At 46.6% G+C, this 17597-nt stretch overlaps 2 protein-coding genes across 12 annotated transcripts in view; one reads left to right on the top strand and one right to left on the bottom strand.

The window, feature by feature from the left end:
• INSYN2A (inhibitory synaptic factor 2A) overlaps positions 1 to 476 on the top strand; it is a gene marked incomplete at its 3' end in the record, with an annotated part of 36879 nt that extends 36403 nt beyond the window's left edge. Inside the window, exon 3 of the mRNA XM_079700876.1 lies at positions 296 to 476. Within this exon, the coding sequence (XP_079557002.1) occupies positions 296 to 476 (181 nt within the window). The remainder of the gene's footprint in view (positions 1 to 295) is intronic.
• The window catches only part of DOCK1 (dedicator of cytokinesis 1), a gene marked incomplete at both ends in the record, with an annotated part of 536109 nt that overhangs the window by 312638 nt on the left and 205874 nt on the right, over positions 1 to 17597 (bottom strand). For all 11 annotated transcript variants that reach the window (XM_079700789.1, XM_079700792.1, XM_079700795.1 and 8 more), the window contains 2 exons: positions 9758 to 9853; positions 11631 to 11758. In XM_079700789.1, coding sequence (XP_079556915.1) covers positions 9758 to 9853; positions 11631 to 11758 — 224 coding nt within the window. The remainder of the gene's footprint in view (positions 1 to 9757; positions 9854 to 11630; positions 11759 to 17597) is intronic.

The raw sequence follows: 17597 nt of genomic DNA, 5'->3' as shown, positions 1-17597 counted from the left end.
AACACAGTCTATGCTTTCACCCCAACTGTGTACATTAATAAAACTTCAAAAGTTGGCAATGAATGCAAATAAGTTATTTTTCAAAGAAAATGAAACTTTTTGAGATAGTTCACAGTGACGGAGCACTAAAACATATTATAGCCAATTGCTTAATACTGAACCGTCAAATGGCATTATAAACATCATCCGAATGATCATTACCCTGCTGGGATGGCACCAAATTCTGCTGTCTCTAAGGGAGCTCTTTATATAGGAAAGACCAAGCACTAACTTCTTCCCTCTCTTTTCTTTCTAGTGTGGAGCTAGATTTTAAGCAGCAAGAAGACAAACTCCAGCCAGTTCTGAGGAAACTCCACCCTTTCGAGGAAACTCAGGTCGCACACTCGCCTTACTCTCAGGAGACTTACTCAACTCCCAAGCAAAAACCCAAAACTGAATCTAAAAAGCACGGACGATGGAAACTCTGGTTCCTTTAAAACTCATGGTGTTTGGAGTCTAAAGGCCGTCTTTAAAACCCACTGGAGTTCAAAGTAAATCCTTTTCCAAAACGAATAGGACGGAGTGAACTGTGGCTGACTCGGACGCCACCAGTTCTCACCCTGCTTACCAAAAAGGCCTTTGTAACAGATCAACTCACAGAAGCGAAGTAGTACATGTCACACCTTGCCAGCTGTTCTTTGCAGTTCGTGGATGTGGGATGTAAAACCGGAAACGAAACTTAACATAGTCAAAGATGATAAGTAAAATTTCTATGCCCGCACCCCAGATCAGCAAGGATTACGTTATCGACCTGCAGAACGGCAGGCTGTCACTCTGTAACACAGCTAAAACTCATAATTATTTTCAAGCCTTTATTTTTTTTTTAATACTGAGAAGAAAAAGTAGCCCTTACATTTGCAAAGGACTTCATTTTTACGTTTGATTTTGCAAATAAGCGGGGGGCGAGTGCAATTTTCAGCACATCAAATTCCGGAGAAAGCACAATTTTTTTCAAGTGGTCGGAGACCATGAATAATCTCTAAAATGTGACTATATGTATATTTGCCTCATGTGCTGTAGCGCTAAGCCAAGTGACATCTCAGCGTCACACTGACACCTCAAATTCAGTGTTTGCTTCAACTCCAGACCGGCGACATGCTTACTGCTCATCCTCCAAATGCCCAGCAGCCAGGAGTCCCCCAAAGTCAGGACATGCCTTTAATCACTGCAAGTTGACAGGGTCAGAGCTATCGGACACTAAGCTTTCATAGATCTCATTTTTAATCTTTTGGTACCCAAAGGCCAAATGATAAATCCTGGCAAGAATTTGAAAACACACGTAGAGATACACAATGGATAATACAGTCACCAATAAATCACAGGCGTTCTCTGCCACCAGAAAGTGTTTCTGTGGATCAATCTCTGAGACACTGTTCATCACGAAAGCTCAGCCAGACGTTTTATACAATTCGTTATGCTTTGTAACAACTGTAGAAGATCTGACCATCTCAAAGAGAAACCGCGTGCTTAGTTTAGCTGCTACCAACAAACCAACAAACGTCACCTACATTTAACCTATTAGTGAGTTGTACTAAATGACATACCTAGGGGAAAGCTGTGAATCAAATGTTTTTAGGTCTTTTTTAAATAAACCGTGACACTTCGAGTTCTCTTTTGATTACACATTGCAATATAAATCTTAGTTCCTTTATTTTTTCACTCATTCCTTTGCACCTTTGCAAGTATCTTTTTATAGAAATCAAAAGCCCCTAGTCTATTAAGGACTCTTGTCTATCAAGTTTTGGCTTTTCACAGTAGGAAGTAGGGATCTTCTTTTGACTTCTTTTGGTTCAACTTGAATTTTGAGTCATTTGTGAATGTACAAGGAAACCGAGTCTTCTGGTCTCTGTCCAACCGTTTCTTATCTAATCTCGTGCTCACACGCACACCTCACTGACCAGATGCCAATACGGTGGTCGGCCTTAGTGAAAGGATCTACCTGCGTTTCTCAGACTGGAGCTATTTCTTGCCACGCATTTTCCTCCTGACTCAATAGCGAATCTATTTTAGTTCTAAGTGTTTTGATTCTAGAAAGACCTTAGTGGACTTGAAAAAAAAGTGACAGGAGCATCTCATGTAAGCATTCTTTGGGGGTTACTCAAGCTATATCACAGATGTGTGCTTTAATTAAAAGAAAAACACGCATCTTTTGTGGACACGATACATGAGGATACAAATCCTTGAATATCAGTTAACAGAACTGAAAAATATTTTTGTGCAAGAGGAAGGCTACGGTGATCCTATACCATGAAGGAAGTGCAATTGTTTCATGTAGTGATAAAATTTAAAAAAATGTGTTTCATGTATTTTCTACTCTTTTTAACTAAAGTTATAAAAAATGTTTGCAACAAGCTATCTCTCCTTGTGTTTTCAAAATCCCGGCTAACTCAGTGAATTGAAATAAGGGTGTTTGCAGCTCTCTGATTAGTACCATAATTCCATCTAAACAAGAGGACATCTAGTAAACAAAGTAACATCACTGTTTGAAAGCAGTCTAGACAAAAAAAAAAGTTAATATTTTCAAAATCAAAAAGGAAACTGAAGATAAACAAATTCCTATTTAAAAATGAAACTGTCTTCAGAATAGAAAAAGAAATATTTTCAAACTCATTTCATAGTTTAACTGCAATGTGTCCTAACAGATGATGACTCTTCTCTTAGAAAGATTTAAGTAGAATCTTTGATACAAAACCAAGGTAAAAAGTACCGTGTTCCCTCATATGTAGATGTACACATGGCATTACATATAGAGATTAAATTATTATACTTGTCACTAAGTTCTTTATTAATTTTTAAATAAAAAAAAATCAAAGGTCATGTTTTGTGTGGCTATTAATCTTATTTCGTGGTTTCAATAATTTGGTAAAAAAGAAGTAATCTGAGGAGATAATAATAAAGGAAAGATGTTCGGGCTGAAGAGAACTCCATCGGGTCTTTGGGAGACGGGAAGGGGCGTGGGCACTGCCTACTGGCCTGGTCTGGCTGGGGAGGGGGCAGGGCTGAGATCCAGCTCAGACTCAGTTGACCAGACCATGCACCCTGGCATGGGCTTCAGCTGCCAGGAGAACAGGATGGCTTTTAAGGGCAAAGGGCACCATACACAGCAGGATCTGGCTGAGGTCTAATTTTTAAAGAACCTCCAGGGGACAACTGAACTCACTGGTGTTTCCAGGGCAAATCCTGCCATGCCCCCCTCGAGACAGATTCTCTCTAGATCACCCATCAAGCAGGTCCGCAGCCCCAGGGGGTCGGCCACCTCCTTTCTTTCTTCTTCCCTCCCCGGGGTGGGAGACCAGCGCCCCAGTGGGACTGAGCACCCTGCCTCTCCCACGGAGACCAGCCCAAACCAACCTCCTCTCCCAAGGGAGAGGGCCCCCTGGAAACTTAGGAGAGGAGAGGTCACCAACCCCTTTCCTGGGCTCTGCAACAGCAGAGTCCACTTGCAAGGTGCGGGAGCAAGGATGGGGCTGAGATGGAAGGCTCCCACTGCCTCACAAGTTCCTCTGGGGAAGGAAGTGGGTGAGTGCAGCTCAAGTACAGGATAGAGAGGTAGACCCAATGCCCGGAGCACTGGGGGAAAAAACTCCAAGTCACAGTCTACAGTTATCTGTGAGCCGAATACTGGTGTGGCCTCAGGGGTCCTCTCTTATCGATAACTAGATCCAACAAAGGGCATTCTGCCACATAGGTGCCCACCAGTCATTCTGAAAGTGTGCGACTAGCCTCCAAGGAGAGGTCCCAGGCCTCTGTATCTGGTCCTTCGATCTCAGACTCTCCCCCAAAGCAGAATTAAATGGGGGAGAAAATCAAGGTGTGGGGAAACCTTGCTATCTTGGAAAGGGCATATGAAGTTGGCAGAAGTTTCCCGCATCCTATGAGGTTGCCAAGGTGTCCGCTGCCATGGAGACCTGAGGTGTGGCAGAAATGCCATCGTCATTCATGGACCCACACCAGGCCGACTCCACTCTCCAACAGCAACAACGAGCACGCCTTGCAAAGCCGTTCTCCTTGGGGTACCGTCATAGGCAGGGCAGATACACAATCCTCAATTCCAACTCAGAAGACACACCATTAAATTCAAGTGCTTGCTTTGTGCTTCTTACTGAAGAGAGCAAGGACAACATACAAGAAACAGGCCACGAACTCCTCCATTCCACCCTGTCTGTGAGGGCACAACACGTTTACAAGGCCCACCACAGCTGGAATGAGTCTTTGGGGGCATTTTTTTTTTTTTTTTTTTTTGCGGTAGGCGGGCCTCTCACTGTTGTGGCCTCTCCCCTTGCGGAGCACAGGCTCCGGAGCACAGGCTCAGTGGCCATGGCTCACGGGCCCAGCCGCTCCGCGGCATGTGGGATCTTCCCAGACCGGGGCACGAACCCGTGTCCCCTGCATCGGCAGGCGGACTCTCAACCACTGCGCCACCAGGGAAGCCCTGGGGGCATTTTTATCAGCGAATAAAATGTGACGTGACTAGTAAGGAAGACAGAGTCACTGGTGCAGTGTCACCTAAAGATAATGGCAGCTGACTCGACACTGGTATGTCTCCTTTTATCTAGAAAAGCTCTACCACTGGCACATTTGGCATGGGATAAGTGTGCAACCAACTTATTTACAGGAAGAGAAGAACTATATGATTCAGAAATAATGTTCTGTTCTGTGAACTAGGGATAACTCATCGTGCTATAATGCGCAGCATACGTTTTGGCAGATGAGAAGGTCATATGCAAGCAGCGTAATGCCTTTTAAGGAGCTCAATAATTAATTTAAGATACGGTTTGGGATGAATATGCAAGAACTGCACAGCATATTTTACCCAGGTAATGATATGGCTTTCATTTCCTCTGCAGTAAATCCACAGTCAGTGACCAACCTTGAAAAAAGGCCACAGAAACATGTGAAAGGCAGGAAAAATTGCTATACTGATACCATATGGAAATGAATTTATAAAGTCATCACAACTCACACGGGTACCTGTGATAGGATGATTTTCTGGAAGTCAGATGTTTCCTAAGTAGGTTTATTAACAAACATACAAGTTAGAGACACTTTTTGCAACACTCATAGAGAAAAACCAGACACTGTCCACTTGAAACTTTTATAATGCATTGCTTTCTCTTGCAAGGCAAGATTAAGGATAGCATTTTGTTAAAAGCACATTCATACATAACGTCCATTAGAATAAACATCGCAAAACAAATGTGCGTGCATGGGGAAATAACATCTTTGTGTAAATATTTGGTGATGAGTCTTGGTAAAAGGGGGTCTTTTACAGCATCTTTTAAATGAAGAAGTATGTCAGGTCATTATAAATCATGCAGGCTCAAAGAAATCAATGGACTTTCACGGGCAGCATCTCTTCCCCACCAATGGTGCCGCTGTCACGATGAAACACACCGCACCCATCTACGTCCCCTACAGCTGGTGTTCGGAGTAGAAACAAAAGAATTTCCATCACTTGAGTCTAGGGAATCAAGAGGTCTGGTGGTCACAAGAACAAGCGGAGAATGCAGGAAGAATGTTTCCCTTTCCTAAGCCTACTTCAGTGGATTTTCCAAGGGAACCTTTCTTTTGAAGACGGCCACATTTTCCTTTTCGTGAATTAGTAATCTTCAGTCTTCTGGTGTGTATCCAGGCCATAGAAAAACCTTCAGAAGTCCTTCTCACTCAGTTACATTTTTAAAGGACCCACTAACAGAATGTAAATCTAATTATTTGAAAGAGGCAGCAGAGGCTAATATCACAAGAGAAGGAAGGGTCACGTGTACTACTCATCCTGTCTGCTCTCTACCCAGCTTTGTTTACAGCACTTACTCCAGCAAAGACACAGGCATGTGTGTGTTGGGGGGGGGCGGTGTCAAGGGAGCGGGTAACCATGTCACCTGCCCACCAGACAAGAGCACCTAAGCCACCATGGCCCCCTGCTCAGAACCATACACAATGACCAAGAAGGTGTCCAATGCTGATGGCCTAGAAATCTTTTCAAAGAGGAAGAGAAAAATAAAATCTGAAATCAGACAATGTAAAGCTCAGCACCTCACTCAATTATTCTATAGCATTAGACGATCCTGGAATAAAGATAAAATGGCATCTTAATTCTGTGGCAAGGTTACTGCAAGGCTTCTGTGTTAGGGTCTGCTGTAGGCATCCACACAATCTACAATCTGACACTTGCCAAACGGGGTTTTATTTGTTAAAAAAACTATAATACTTAGGATCATGGCATATTTTTATCCTCTGCCTGAGATGCATTCCAACAGCCCATTTCAAATATAAAGTTGAAAGGTATAAAATGAACTAAAACAAATGATATATAACCAACTGCATGGTGTTTATAAGGTACCATAGATACAGTTAAAAGAAGACGCTTATACGGTACATCACAGCTTAGCCAATGGCGTGTGAAGCTCCCCACTTCTCAATTCCATATATAAACAGACGGGGAAACTGTCAGGCCACAACTGATGACCAACGAATAACTTGTTTTGATGGAAAGAGAGGTCACGCTTCTATTACTGTTGTCAATATCATGAAATAAATCATTAAGTGAAGCACAGCTATTCAAAACCTTTTTAATCACTTAAATTGTTAAAGTCCATTTTCAGCGATTATTTAGAATGTGTGAGCTGACTCATAGTTATACCATTTCCATTCCACTGATGCAAAAAAGAGGAGCAAACACATAAGGTCTGGAATCTCTGTGGTATAACGGAATGTTATAGCTAAGCCCAAACGGGCCGAGAAACCATTTTCTGCTCTTTTTCCACCCTAAAAGGGCCACTGATTAAGTTTTTTGGCCACCTTGTCAGGGATATTTTTTTCCCCAGATCTTCCTCTCATCTAAATTCACGGAGCTACAACAGTGACGTTAAGAAGCTAATGCATAAATCTGCACGGGAGCCCATGTGGAGAGCAAGGCTGAGCTCACCAAGCAGGGCAGCATTGCAGTCTCACTGCTCTGGGGACGCCACAAAGGGGACCCATGGTTCCTTGACGACTGAAAGAGTCTCTGGACACGTCCAATCTGAAATGGAGAATGTCCTTCCTGAAAACATCTTAAAGCTGTCATCACTCATAAATAATTATAGTTACATTCAGTTGTTTTTTTTGTTGTTGTTTTTGAGATTCCTTCCCTGACGGCCTAGTTCGTTTTAGGAAGGAATTTCTGGCCTCCTTGTACACACATGAGAGATGCTGGCATAGGGAGGGGTTAGCTTAGGACCTCAGTCCTGTTCCTGCTTCTAGAGACTTCTGCTGGAGAAGGACAGGGCGGTGGGGGGATGCGCCTGGATGTGGGCAGCTTGCTCTAGTGCCCCATGGCCCCTGACGGTGCCCTGGACCCCGCCACCTATGCAGCTGGGTAAGACTGAGCCTGGGTCCTCACTTCATGCCCCCTTGGTAAAGGTGCAAAAGGGCTCTTCCCAGGCACCCCTAAGGGTTCCTTAGGACACATGGCTTCCTCCAAGCCCTTCAGGAAAGGGGCAACTGATCCGTGGTCTGGCCCGTCTTCCTCAAGGACATCCTGACATTTGGTCCACGAAAACGACTGAACGTGGCAAAGGGCAAAAGGTGCTTATTTCCCTGGGCGGCTGCCGCACTAACTACGATGCCGAACCAGGAGGAATTCTGAGCCCTCCTCTGGGCCTCCTGGACCACCACTGAGATCAGCACCATGCATCTCAGTCTCACAGAAGACACCAAGGAAAGCCAGCTTGGGCGCCAAACCCGGGCTCCCCACAAGCGCCGCCATGCTAGCTGTGGGTCTGGGACCGTTTCCCGTCTCTCTGCGAGGCACTTCTGCAGGGGCCTCTGCACAAGGAACGGGAGGGTTAAGTGAGGACCCTCCATTCATTACACAGTGCCCAGCACGTCCACAAGTGTTCACTGAGGAACGGCTATTACTTTCGCCGCTATTATCACTATGTCTGAGATACGAGAAATTTCCCGAAGGCATCCGGGACCACATAGTCTGAGAGAAGTCACCACGCTCCATTCTAGATCCTCTGATTGAGCTGCGAGCACATTTTACAATCTTGCCCCAGGCTAAGGTCCCATCCAAACTGTTACGGGCTTCCTCCCTGCCCTCCTCTCCCAGCTCAACTGCTGGCCAGTGTGGGCTTATAACCCAAGTGAACACACCCCTAACCAGAGACAGAAACATCTCATCAGTTCACTGGCCTCCACATCAGCCACATGTCCTCCATCTGCCCATCGTGAGTGCCCAGCACATTCACTGTGACTCCGTGACGGCCAGAACGTCACCTCAGGCCCCCTGCTCCAGCCTGTTCCAACAGGGGTCTTAGCAGAATGACACCAAACTTGGTTCAACTTGAAGCCACATTCATTCTTTCTACTTAAAGCCCTCTTGAGTTTCACAACGAGAGAGTGTTCCAGGGGCACCCAGGGCACAACCCCAAGGAGACAGGAACACCGGACCCTGGGGGTGCCCCTGGAGTCACCCCAATTCTTCCTCCACAGGGCTCAGTCTCCACCCACGTATACAAAAGCATTTCCAGATCACAGAAAAGAACCGTTATGATGAAGAGCGTGAAGAGGCAAATGAGGTTTACCGCATAACGGAAAAGTCCACCGCAAGTAACACCAACTTACAAGGAAATACTTTATTCCCTAGTTTATACATGTTATAATCCAAACCTAAAAGAGATACACCTTAAAAAGGAAAATCTGCACATAACATGTGCTAAAACTCTGAGACATAAACTAGACAATTTTACTGGATGGAAACATACAAAGGCAGCAATTATTCTCCTGTGATTCACCCAAAACCACAGGCCGCATCCTTTACTGTGATGCAGCCACAGAAACCAACACAAGCCCAGTGCTCTGGTCTTGCTTTGCTGCCTGATGGAGACAGACGGGTCACTGTACTTGATCCATTCCCAGGCTATGCAGACAGAACTAAAATCACCCAAGGAAGACCAATGTGCCTAGTCTGATTGCCAGCGAAGACTCCAACTGGATTTTCTGTTCTGTGATTAGGAAAGCTATTTTTTTGAAATGCAATCCACCAAACTTAGTTATACGGTAACATGTACTAGAAATGAAAGAAATTAAATGGGACCTACAAATGCATCTTTTGCCCACGAAACCATATTTAAGAATAATGATGGTGAGGAGGAGAGTGGCAAACTCTGGAAAAAATCACCATAATATGAAAATGCTCCGGTCTTGCTTTAGCAATAAGCTTGCTAAATTATTGTTAAAACTCTGAGAAAAAGAACAGATACCATTCCTTGTCTCGACAATCTGAACAGGACAGACATCTACAATACTTCAGAGTAGGCATAAAATAGCAAAGTCGGAGTGCCTCAATTCCTTTTTAAGGCCCTTCATAAAATTTTATTAATGGCATCTTAAATGTAAATACGTAGAAAGAAACTGCCAGAAGAATGAGGACTTAGAAGAACATCTACATCCTTTGCTAGAAGTAAGCAATGAGGAAACTAGAACCAAATGTTGGTTTGTTTCTCTTCAACTTTGACACTTACTTATAGAATCGTGGAAACGAGTACCTTTAACCTACTAGACTATAAATAAATGCATCCCAACTGCTTGCTGTATCGTTGTACAACATGGTTAGTTTCAAAAGGCAGGTGGAAAAGAACCACATGGATTTTCCGGCTTGAGAGCGAATGACTTTCCCGGGAAAGACGCTCTCAGCCACAATGAAACCCACAAGTGTGTGTCACCAAGCACTTACGATGAGTTCGGAATCCCGCCCCATGGAAATGACGGTTCGGTTCACTGTCCGGAGAAGCTTCTCCATGATAATCTGGACGTGCCTCTGAGTTGGTCCCTGCAGGAGGACACACCAGTGTAAATATACCACCACCTAAGACAGTGATTAACATGCCCGTCCCGCGGCTGTCACTGCATCCATTTATCCTGTAAGGAGTAAATCAATTACAACGCTTAACGAGATGAAAGATGGCCCTTGTCAGAGGCAAAAGCCTTCACAAAGAAAACTCAAGGCATTTTATTAATTATAGTCCATTAATGATAATGTGTTATATAATCATAGTAATTTAATTGAAGCGAACCTTAGAAATAAAAGCAACTCTGTTTAAACAATATCATGTTTATGATCCCTGATTAGCTCACCAATGAGTTTTCTAAAGACACTTGGCCATTTGTACATGGAAGGCTGACAGATAACAACCATAGATGGCTCTGCATGTCAGATCCCAATAATATGGGAACAATCACATGGAATCGAATGTTTAAATATCATTTTAGCACACTACTTAAAATTCAGAGTGCCAGAGAACCTTCTATCAGTAAGAATCTGCTCCTTTATTTTCTGTGTGATGGGACTGCCGATTCTTCTTCGTGAACTTTGGACGTATTTAAATGGGCTTTCTAGATGCTTCCGCACAGGCCAGGCAGGCACTACCTCCTCTGTGAGGCTTGGCCACACAACCTCTTTACTCCCAACCTTTCATCTGATAAGAAAAGGAAAAGGCCTGGCATGGGACCCCTGGAGGCTGGCCTTTGGGTTAAGGCTTCCAACACCTTTCAAAGGCAAAGCCCAGGAAGAGCGGATGCAGCCACCATCCCAACGAATTACTTTACCTTGTCTCTTTCTTCAAGGGCAACACCCAGGCTCTGAGAGAAGGAGCAGGTGCAGCAAGGAAGTGCGCAGGACAGGCGCGTGCGTGCACGCACGTGTGTGTGTGTGTGTGTGTGTGTGTGTGTGTGTGTGTGTGTGGACTGGGGAGGTGGCAGGAGGTCACGTGGGGGAGAGCTAAGAGCAAGTCCTGCCGACTTAAAATCCTGGCCCATCTGGACACTGCTAGAGGCAGAGACAGACATGGCCCTGTACAGCTGTCCAGACACACCTGGAGAACCAATGACGTTACATGTGTGTGCACACATGTGCCCAAATGAATGTGGTGGATACAATGGGGTCGGGGAGGCATAGGGTCATATGTTTCCATATGTGCTTGCGCCAGCTTTTGTTTAAGACAGAAGGTCAGTGGAATAAGCATACAATTGAGAAATGCAAAAGGAAATACCATTAAAAAAAAAAAACAGCCAAGAAAGCACAGAAAAAAACTGCCTATGGGGGGAGGAACCCAGGAAAAGGGGCAGAGAACTGCTCTTCTCAAAACTCTCGGACGCACTTAAAACAACCAACAACAACTATGTGCATGTATAAAATAATAATATTAAATATTATCTATTTATTAAATATAAAATAATAATTGAAAGAAAGTAGGCAATTAGCCTCCTGTTGTTTACTTCCAATTTTTAACATCAAAGCCTTTGACCTTAAATATCAAATCTAAGTCTTGGGAGTCACTTAGCTGAGAAGTCACAGGAAACAAACCTAAAACAGTATCTTCAGTGCTGAAAAGCACACGTGGTAATATAATCATCATGCTTTACACATAAATAAAAAATAATTTGAGGATGCAACTCGAGAGGGAGCAAAAGAAAGGGTAACCCTTAAAATTCAGGCCATACTTTTTTAACTGAACCAAACGTGACTGGGTCCTGGGAGGCCGGGCCCCTGGGGGTCGCAGGCCCACACCTGCCGCAGGGTCCACAGAGGCGGCCCCGCCGTTACTCACCACGTCCTTCCTGTACAGAACCTCCAGGATGTTGCTGAGCAGCTGGCAGCAGGCCTCCAGATCTTCCTGTCTCTCCAGATGGTACTTGAGCTGATCCGTCATCATGGGAAGCAGGATCTCTCTGCAGTCTGCAGGGGACACCGGGTTGCCAGTCAGCAGGAGACCCACCAAGATGCAACTCTGTTTGCTAGAAGCTTGTTTTCCTAGCTTGTGACACTGTATGTTACATTTACATACTCTGCAATGTGAAACTGACATCTGGAGGGGGTCAGACTACTTGACTGGGAGGAAATCACTTGTTTTCTTATAAAATAATTCACTCACGTGTGCACGCATATGTGTGTGTGTCACCATGTAAATATACAACGATAATTCACAAACAAACATATAAATACATATTCACATATATCCAATAGTATGTACATAGATACAAATGCAAACAAGCATGCTGGGGTTTTAACTAATTTTCTGTGCTGAACTGTAAATTCACTGATTTGCAACTTTAGAAGAAACACTTGTTACAACAAAAATGATTTGAATTACAGCTCTTCTTATTATTTCCTAGGAAGACCAGAGCATGGTTCCTTCCTGCTCCCATATACCTCCCAAAGTTTCCTGAGCTTGGCCGGTTCATAGCTTACTAAATTCCCCACTTAATGTTTACCCACTCAGGGACAACTTTCTGCTGGGCTCATATCTGCAGAGGAACAGTCTGCAGGGGGCTGAGAGCTCAGGCTCTGGAGTGAGGTTGTCTGGGTTTAAATTCTGTTGGCTTCCTTGCAAGGTTATCTCGGGCAGAGTTAGTTACCTCTCTGAGCCTCAGTTTCCTCATCTCTAACATGGGCACAGTGGTACTAGCTACTCACAGGTTTGAGGCACAATGTACTCCTGCAAGGTAAGGCATGAAGGCCTGGGCCTGGCACAGGTGAGATGCTCAGGACAGGGTACTTGCTCTTATGATGTGATACAGATACTGGTGAAGAGCCCCAGCCCCTCTCTGGTCTCCCAGACCCCTGGGCTAATGAGGGAGGGGGCGGCGGGGAGCAGGTATTGACCTTGGAGGTGAAAGTTAGGGAGGTAATACATTCACCTGCTGGGAAGCGGAATCAGAATTTCCCACAAAGGGTGGGCCATCCAGGAAAAGGAACCCTATTCACACAGTCAAGTAGACAGGGGCAGATGACATATTCACAGAGCCACATGCACAGTTCAGGAGGGTGGGGAGAGGAGAAGCAGAATAAAAGACCAGACGGGCAGTTGGATTTGATCCTGAACATGATGGATGAGACAGAAAGAGGTAGAGAACTGGAAGATGCTGACAGGGAAGGGATATGATCAGATCAAAAGGCCAGAGACAGCCGCCGTGATGGCGCCAGGTAGGGCAGTGGAGATGGGAGGCTCATTACTGGATGGTTAGCTACGGCAACAGTCCAGGCAAGAAACAGTAAAGGCCTGACCTCCTGCTACAGTGGCAAGTTTGAAAGAAGAGGCCTTGAACAGAAGCAAACTGGAGGCAGAGGCTGAACACAGTGGCCGGTGATGAAGTGGAGAGGAGGGTGGGGGCTCAAGGAGAGTCAAACACAGCTCCCAGCATCTTCGTGACCAGTGCATCCAAGGCACCATGTGATGCCATCCACGGAGAGGAAACTGGGGACAGAAGGGTGTTTAAGGGCAGAGAAAAGGACCCGGTTCTGGACAAGTTGAATTAGAGTTGCTGCTGGACATCCAAGTGGCCTCATCTAGCAGGCACATGGAGAGAGGGTTCTAGACCTTAGAGATTTCCAGCCTTACAGACTGAAGAAGCAACAGCCCTAGGCCGTAATAAAGGCCGAGTACGTGGATAAGACCATCAAAGAGGAATGTGTAGAATGAGAAGGGAGACCTGTGAACAGCAGTCAGGATGTTGGTATTAGAACAGAAGACGGTGCAAGGAAAGACGTGGGCTGACGCAGAGGTGAATGACATCACCCAATCCAAGGGAGGGCAGGTGGCCAGCGTGGCCAAATACGGTGGCAAGAACAGGGAGAAAAGCACAGCCCTGGGATATGACAATGAAAACCACACGGAGGGGAATTCCCTGGCGGTCCAGTGGTTAAGACTCCGCGCTGCCAATGCAAGGGCGCGGATTCAATTAGTTCTCTGGTCAGGGAACTAACTATTCCACATGCCGCGCGGTGCGGCCCAAAGATCGAAAAAAATAAAATAAAAGAAGAAATAAATAAAAGCAGATGGAGTCCTTCTCAAGGCAGCTCCCTGGAGTGGGATGAGAAGACAAAAATAGGGGCACAGACACGGCTCCGGAAAGCACGGCTGTGAAATAAAGGCACACTGGGGTCTAAGGATCAAAGATCACTTGGGTTTTCATTCGTTTTTTAGATAGGACGATAGAAAGAACGTTCAGAAAAATCAAAGAAAAATAATGAACCAGACACAAATAAGATTCGAGATGAAATGCAATTACTAATTGTCTCTTCCTGTTGGGAAATCCTGTTTTAACACCAGCACCATCCATCCCCCAATGTGAACTGTCTGCTGACCACACCAGTTCTGTATGGTGAAACCAGCCCAGCCACTGTAGGTCCCTTTAAAATGCAGTGCACGAGAGAAAAGACAGCAGAGCTCGGGAACATTAAATATCCTGTGTTTGTGCGTAGAATTTTACATGTTAGGACTTCCAATGTTAATGATACCTAAAAGCAAGTTTTGCATTAATGTTTCCTGAGTTTTCTGAATATAAGGAATAAATAAGCATGCAACATTGGAATGGTTCCTGAAAGTATGCAGAGACTTGCTTAGAAGACTTTCCCAAGAGGTACACGGTAAAGAAGGCATGGGGACGGAGGCACGAGGCAGCTCAGGGGGAGGTGCAGAAACCACACACGCCCTTCCGCTCTTCTGCCTTCCAGGGGACCGCATGTAGGAAGCTCACGCTAAGGCTTTTTCAAGCTCCATTTTGATTTAATCCCTAGAAAAGGAACTGATAGCAACTCCATTTTTCCAGATTGAGTTTTGTCCAATGAATATATGAGTATATGCATTTACTTGTTGACGTCACCATTACAGTAACCAATACATAGGCAGGGGTAACGCAGAGATGCTGAAGTGCTGCATACTGCATATCTTCCGGGCAGAGGCCAGCCCGGCTTGGATGACTATGATGTCAGGGGTCGCCGAAGGTGAGGGAGTGAGAGCACAGCACAAGGAGGCAGCGCTGCCCCATGGGGACCAGGCAGTCTCTCCACGCTGGTGCTCCTGGATGTCAGGGGCCACCACACAATTCCCTTATCTTCCCACCCAACCCTTCCTGTGACGCCAAGGGTGAACACAGGACCCCATGGAGAGCATCTCTCTGAATGCCACAGCCCCTTGAACTTGTGATAGAAGTGCTCCCAAGCCAAGACGGGCTGCCAGCGTGGAGGGGAGGGGGGAGCCCAGGCATCAGAGAGCCACCCAAGGACAAAGCCAGTCCAAGGGACGTGCCACAGGAAAATGACCACGTGCAGTGAATCCAGCCTGAAAATGCAGTTGCCCAAAATGCTGACCCACTGCATACACGAACTCCACAAGCATCTGAAATCCAATGTCTTTCCTACACAGTCCTGACGTTCACAAGTTACATCCACCCCAGTAGCTCTGTTGACCTTCCACACCACAACACAACATCCACAGTAGGGGCTGCACTCCCGGCTCCCAGCACCCAAGGGGCAGGAGAGGTCCCTTGGCAAAGCTGTGTGAGTGCAGCCCCGCCTGCGTTCAGCCTCGAGGTCCCAGGCAGAACATCTCCAGGATGAGTCCTCTTTCCCTGCCACCTGAAACACATCACCCAGTGTGACCTCAACAGGGGGTGAGCCCTCTGCCACCCCTGCCCGCGTGGTCATCCCCATCACTGCCACCACCGTTCTGGGGATAAGTCTAGTTTCCAAGACATGTCAGTGGGAGAAGTAAGAGCCACGAAGAGCTGAGCAGGTAAAAACAGACCCTGACCACATGACCAAGGAAAACATGACAACGGAGGCTTAGCAGAGCCATGTCTGAAACAAGCCTGGGAGGGACCCCACAGCGGTAGGAGGCCAAGTGGGCTTGCTGGGCCAGCGCGGGAGCAGGCGTGTGTCCACGAACAGCCCTAGAAGGTCAGGGAACACAGCTCTGGACTCAGAGATGGCAGAAATGGCTCTTTAGGCTCTGGCAACCCAGATGCTCTGGCCGAAGTCCATCTCACACAGTGTCATTTATCTGTCACGCCGGACAGGCAGGTGTGGACTTCACCGTTCTCAGAAGTAATCGAGTGTGTTGGTGTCATCAGTCAGAATTACTCCAGGGTGAGGGAAGTGATGGCCGCCCTGTCCATCTTCCCCGGGGAGAGATGCTATCAGCCATCCTTGGCTACCTGGTGGGAACGCCCACCCTCCACCCAGCCCAGGGGTCTGTGATAGCTCTGTGCATTTGTTATCCAGCCTCTTCTGAGGCTTTGGACACCAAACTTTTGGACACTTCGCCACCATTTTGGCATGTTTAGAGACATTTCATTCTCCTAGACCCTGAGAACATAAAAAACCCATTTGTTATAATCCTTCAGATGAAACCATAGTATTTACACGTGGGATGCTTTCAACATCCATAGGACAACTGTAGCTCTAACTCCATAACCCACCCCATCTCTGGCTGGTCAAGATAAAGGCGGGTCATGGGGATAAGCCTACTTCATCGAGAGGATGAAACAAGACAACACGAGCAGGACTTTGTGAGGGTCCAACATTCCTGTGTGGAGGACCACACCTCCAGCCCCAGGACAGGGCCCCAGCCCCTGACCACATGCCCGTCAAAGGACCAGATCACCAGGCATGAGCAGCCTCTTGCCTGAGTTTTTCTTACAGGCACAATGACCACCCCAGGCATCTCAGGCAGGCCTCCAAAGACAGAGGGTCACAGGGCAGCAGCACCTTCAGAAACACATCCCAGGTCCCCACAGGAAGAATGGCAATGCCCCAGAGTCCCGCAGCGGCCGCAGGGACCAAAGCTGGAAGCAGCCCAAGCTGACACACCCACCTTCTTGGTGAGCCGTGATCAGCAGGCCCCAGCGCAGCCCCCTGACGGACCTGGGGAGAGGCCGGCCTCAGGTGCCAGCTCTGGGACTGCTGGAAATTACGACTAGCTCTGTGACCTGTTTCTACTTCCTGGGACGCAGTCTCCGTGACAGCAGAGGTCTTGTTCTCATCCACGGGAGCAGCCCTCACACATACACTAAGACCTGACAGCGGAAGTGTGTGTGTCCATGCGTGCACACATGGGTGTGCAGTGACTGCAAGCACGTGTGCAAGCGTGTGTGTGTGCACGCATGCATGTGCTCATGTGGAGAAGTGCGCTCTTCCCAGCAGGACAGCTGCTGCATAGGACATTTGTCCATAGGACTGTTTGTCCTTTTTCATGCGTAAACCTAGCACTTTGCTCCTATCAGTCAAGGAAGGACCTGCAGCCGAGGGCCACTCCGTCCCATCCTAGGAACACACCAGAGGGACAAAGGCATCATAGCAAGATCACTCCTGCCTTTCTGGTGACTCAGTTTCACTGGATAGTGTCCAAGCCGATCCGGACAGCAGTGTTCAGGCGCACAGGCACACGTGTGTGTGTGAGTGTGTGTGTGCTTGCACCTGCACACGAGCGGTGTCTGGGGTCACTGTGATTACAGGTGCAGGGTTATTACCGGAGAGTTTGCGGTGAGAAGCAGGTCCACCTCCTGGTGCCGGCCCAGCCACCCAGCAGCCCCCAAGCAAAGCAAAACAAACCTCACCTTACAAAGGACGTCCCCTACTCTGCATTTCAGCTCCTTCCAGGTTTTTTTCAAGAAGTGGTGGGACACAAGTTTGGAAAAACACTAAAGATCCTGAAATTTTATTGTTAAGTCAAGACAAAAAATTAAGAGCACAGAGGAAGCCACTACCCCCCACACACTCACACACACACACACAC

This window comes from Hyperoodon ampullatus (assembly GCF_949752795.1).
Source record: "Hyperoodon ampullatus genome assembly, chromosome: 1".
Classification (NCBI taxonomy): Eukaryota; Metazoa; Chordata; class Mammalia; order Artiodactyla; family Ziphiidae; genus Hyperoodon; species Hyperoodon ampullatus.
Note: the sequence above shows the minus strand (reverse complement) of the source record. Positions and strands in the feature narration are given on the sequence as shown.